A 4942-nucleotide genomic window follows, 5' to 3' on the forward strand; every position below is an offset into this window, starting at 1 on the left:
AAAAAAAAAACAAACCCAAAAGCAACTATTAAAACAGCAGCAGAGCATTTGGGGCAAATGCAGGGCATTGTAATAAAATGAGCTCATCTTGAAAAGGAGGAGATTGGGCAGTAGCGTGGGAGATCATTGTATTTGAATACTAAAACAAAATCTGGCCATGCTGTGAGAGAAGTACCAGCTGATGAACATCCATAATAATCAGCATATTATGAGAAAAACTAAAGTAATCACAGGTGAGGAAGGTAGAAGGAAGAATGGGAGCATGAACAGAGAGTGTGTCCTGGTCAGGGTTCCCCACCCCCTCCCACCCGTATCTGTATTTTGACATGTCAGGACAACAAATCCAAAGCAACATTTAGGTAAAAGAAGAAATAATTTTGAGTATGCAGTTCACAAACAAGTCACATTCCAGGTTTCCTATTCCTCCTCTCACTCCCCTGCCTCATTCAATTTCATTCACAGGAATCCAAAAAGGTAAAAATTTATCTCCATGTCCCAGTCTCTTCTGCCAGTTCCACTGTTCCCCTGGGCATGCACTCTTCCATCTTTTTCAGCAACACTGACCTATGATCTGCAAATGATTCATTGTTCTCAGCATTAAGGGTTCCAGCAGTAGCAAACATGATAGTGGTGTCCAGATCTGCAATTATCCCAGACACAGCACTGGCTGCAGTAATACAGGCTTGTGTGCCTTTGTTCCCTGCCTGGAGGGCAGACAAAACCAAGGAGACCTAGAAACAGCAAAAAGCAACAAGGTGGTCATTGAAAGAAAGTTGGTTCTGTGAATCATTACTACTCCCTTATCAGCTTTAACTTGAATTACTAGGTATTGTCTACCCCTGTCTAAATTTGGAATTGTCACTACTCCTGGGATACATCATGAAACTGGTACAGCTGAGAGCACATTCACACAGGCTGAACCAATGGTGTTTGGTGAGATCTGAAAACTGCTGGCACCAACTCTCAATGTTCATGTCCAATAAAAGGAGAGAGATGCCATCAAAAGGGTTCAACAAAACTACCCAGGCCATTTATTTGAAGGGGATGTTTCCAAGGAACAAGAAGCCCCAGAGTTTGAAGATGCAGTTCTAGGCAGTTACTTCTGTCCTAAAAGGAGAGAACATTGCTGCATGAAACCACGTGTCACTGACCAACCTCACAGTAACTGTGGCCAGGGAGTGCCTCATAAGGCACAAGAGCCATCTCACATCTTAGGATATTGGTCCAAAACAATCTCCCTCTGACAGGAGGTTGAAGTTTTATTGCAAGGCCTGAGGAAGGACTAATCATGGGCTAATCCAGCACATGAACACTGAATGCTTGAAAGAGAAGCAAGACCTTTGGGTAATTCAGACACTATTGTACTACAGTGCAAAGTTAAAAGAAACACTTTCCTGAATCCAGTTTGACTGGTTTACTCCCAGTGGAAGCTGGGTAGACAAACACTGTGGGGTAACAAGGAAAGGAGCCTACCTTTTCTGTGACAGCACGAGCACATTCTATCAACTCCCTTTTGGTGTAGCTGTCTGTAGGGCAAATCTGGAGAGCTCCAGCTTTTTGCACAAGAAATATACACCCATGGCCAAGCTCCTGCACCCGAGTCCTGATCTGGAACCCGATCTAGATGGCAAAGAAGGCACAGGGAAAAAGGAAGAAAGCAAATAAATAAATGTCATGCTGGTACACTGTGTCGACAGAAATGGAAACACCATCTCTCTGGTGAATATCAATATTCTGCCCACCACTATATCCTCTCCAAAGATCAGAAAAAAAGCACAGATGTAATTCCATCTACACATGAAGCACAACCCTATAAAGGCTACAGGGCAGGAATGACTCAGAAAGAGAAGGGTAAGGTAGGTAACTGAGTCAAAGGGACATAATTCAAGCAACTTCACATTTAAACAATGCTACTGCATCGTCCAGAACTGCCCTGCCAGCATGAGCTGTACTCAAGGTATGTTCAACAGGTAAAAGCACATTATACTGTTCACTGCTGAAACTGGGTCAAAAAGTAAGTATGTGATTCTCTTTGCTTGGTTTTGAACCTTGCACAGTCTTCACTCTCCAGAATCTATCACATCCATGTGGATCACTGAAATGGGGAAAATTCTGCTATTACTTCTTCTGATTTATTAATAATCCCACATCTTAATATGTGCAGTCCCTGTTTTGAAACATGATAGCTGTAGTCCCTGCATGTATGCCCTCATTCCAGTGTGATTTGGGATTAATACATGAGCAGGAATCACAGCCATTAGTACCACAAATGGAATTATTTTAACCTCAGGCACAAAGTAACATGCAGAAATCGTAATTCAATTTAACAATATTGAGCCAAGTGCAAGGCATTGCTTTTCATGTAGCTGATGAGCACAAAACACTTAAGTCTATCAGCAGGATGTGTAAGCACAAAGTCAAAAACGCTTTAAAAGACTTTTATGTAGATAATCTGATACATCTGGAGAAGGTGAGATATCCTCTACCCCATCTTGACAAAGTTTGTCTATGCTCCAGTAAGAAGAGGGGGATGGAAGGGCTGTGCAGTTGTGCTCAGAGAAGATGCAGCAACTCCCACAACAGGTTAATGCAACTGAGGCAAACAGCCCATCCTCCTCACTTAGCACGAGGCAAGTGAGATACTTCTCCCACATCACATTCCAACTCTGAGCTATGGACGATGTCCTTCAGCAAAAGGCATTTGTGCTCCGACTGCTTGCATGAATCTCAGTTTTAGGACAGCAAGGTGTACTTAAAATCACTTACAGGCGAGATAAAAAAAGCATATAAATATTTGTAACTTGTCAAAACATGCAAGATTGAAGGAAAGCCACATAGTAACAAGTTAAGAGTTTTAAGAGTTTTCATTGTATTTGCAAGTTGCGTGTAAGTGAAAGCTCCAAGTAATTTAGGAGGTTCTGTTGTGGTCTATGGAATTATCCACTTTTATCCCGAGGTGTTTCTTTCTAAAGCCAGACAGAGGTTTTGACAACGGATTTCTGTTTTTTGACTGGGCAATTCTTGTAACAAGGCTTGTCACCTTTACTGTGCTCTTCACAGTAAAAGAACACCCTTGTTAACACCACCATGTACAGAGAATGAAGAGGTCTAAAAGCTGCAGACCTCCTCTGGTTCTGCCGTAGCTGCAGCCATTCGGCCCTGCAGAGCCAAATGCCCATAGTCATTGGTCATTTGCGATGCCAGTCCTCCCAGCTCCTCCGGGTTAGTAACCGACTTAGTCATCTGCAAAAAGAACACAGGCAAGAGAAACAGAAAATTGACAGGCATGAGAATAACTTGTTAATACACCCCAGATTAGAAGCACACTCATCTGTTTGGCCACGCTGATAAAATGGGGTAATCCTCTTGCCATGGAAGGGACGTGTCCTCCAGCAAGAATTCCAGAGGAAACTCAAGCAAACATGCTTTATTAGAGTCATGGCAACTGGGCAGGTGCTGCAGATACCGAGGAATCCAAGAGCAGCAGTTAGAGCCAATACTTCACTCTGACACAGAGGGGCCATTGGCCAGGTACAGCTATTCAGACTGGGAAGGAAAGTGGGGTTTGTGTGTCACAGCCATCTCATTTTGTCAAAGGTGAGCTAATCCCCATCAGCCTCAGCTGAGATGTGGAAGCATGGAAATGGAAAAAATCTGAGGACCAACACAAAACACATCTCAGATGAGGGAACAGGATGGAGAAGAAATAGGCAGGATGACACAGAATGTCTCAGTAGAATGTCAGTACAAATAACTGAATCTCTCTTTAGAAAATTCCTATCTTTTAACAGAGATAGTTCTTCTGTCTCAAATTAATGTAAGTAAAAGCAATGGAGGTCCATTCCTGGGACAAAACTAGTTTTAGACCAGTTTCTACTGTCATAGATAGCAGAATCATGGACCTGTCTTGACTGCAAGAGCAATCAACTTCATGAACAATCCTGTCTGTAGCACTCATGAACAGTCACCTCAACTCTCTCAACAACAAATTAGCAACCACTGTACTGTTCCAAGGGAAGACACATTATGCATTACTGTGAAACAAGTCAAGAAAAACCTCAGTTCAACAGGTGTCACTTTTTTCTTTTTTTAAACCCAGGTGAGTCATAGAAATGAAAGAAAAGGACAGTGTGGGATGTTGATCTGCATTCATTCATGAAGCCTTATAGAGCTCTGAAAACACTGACGTTATTTCACTGGCTATATGAAACAGTAAGTGTGAAAAAGTATCCTAAAGTCATTGATAAACAAAAGGTGGCATTTCAGCCCAGTTAAATGGGCTGATGAAAAAGCATGCAGTTTTCTTTTTATTTCTCCTCAAAAATGAGCCAAATAAAGAACTTTTATGCAGAAGAGCCACAATATAATCCAGGGCTCCTCCTGTAGAGGACCCCTCCATGATTATACCACTAAGATGCAAGAGTCAAATGAACAAGATCATCACTCCTTTTGCTCCATTACCCCCAAAGAGGTGAGGTTATTGAAAATTTGATGATCAAGAGTGTCTCAATACTGCGCGGATAATTCCATGTTCCTTACACACACAGAGTTTGGACCCTGTCAAGCTAATTTCTTACCATTTCCTGTGCTGTAACAGCAATGGCTTTAGAATATTTCACCACAGTGGTCTGATAATCAACAAAAGTTCCTTTTGGATCTGGAGGTGTACCTTCATCCAGCTGCAAGACAGAGGGAAAACCACAGCATTAAAAATTCACAATAAACAGCATACTTTACAGGCAACAGTAAAATTGTATTATATATTCAATTCTGTGATCTCAAGTGAAAATAGTGCACCAGGATGTACAAAGAAGCTCAGCAAATACTTGAGCCCAGGTTATGAGTATGGGAGATGCAGAGAATGTACAGAGCAAAGTACAGTTTTTGAGCATGAGGTTTGCTTCTCATGCAAGATCAAATAATTTGCTCTTCTCAGCTAATA

The 4942-nt window shown here is 41.9% G+C and overlaps 1 protein-coding gene across 1 annotated transcript; it reads right to left on the reverse strand.

Moving 5' to 3' along the window:
* Positions 1–564: 564 nt before the first annotated feature.
* Positions 565–4679, reverse strand: LOC115949337 (talin-2-like; the record flags this gene model as incomplete). The annotated part of the gene is made up of 4 exons (XM_031065865.1): positions 565–731; positions 1474–1620; positions 3124–3243; positions 4578–4679. Coding segments are annotated over 4 exons (536 nt in total), but the record flags the coding sequence as incomplete, so codon positions are not given.
* Positions 4680–4942: the final 263 nt, after the last annotated feature.

This window comes from Geospiza fortis, unplaced genomic scaffold (genome assembly GCF_000277835.1).
Source record: "Geospiza fortis unplaced genomic scaffold, GeoFor_1.0 C13918932, whole genome shotgun sequence".
NCBI classification, from domain to species: domain Eukaryota; kingdom Metazoa; phylum Chordata; class Aves; order Passeriformes; family Thraupidae; genus Geospiza; species Geospiza fortis.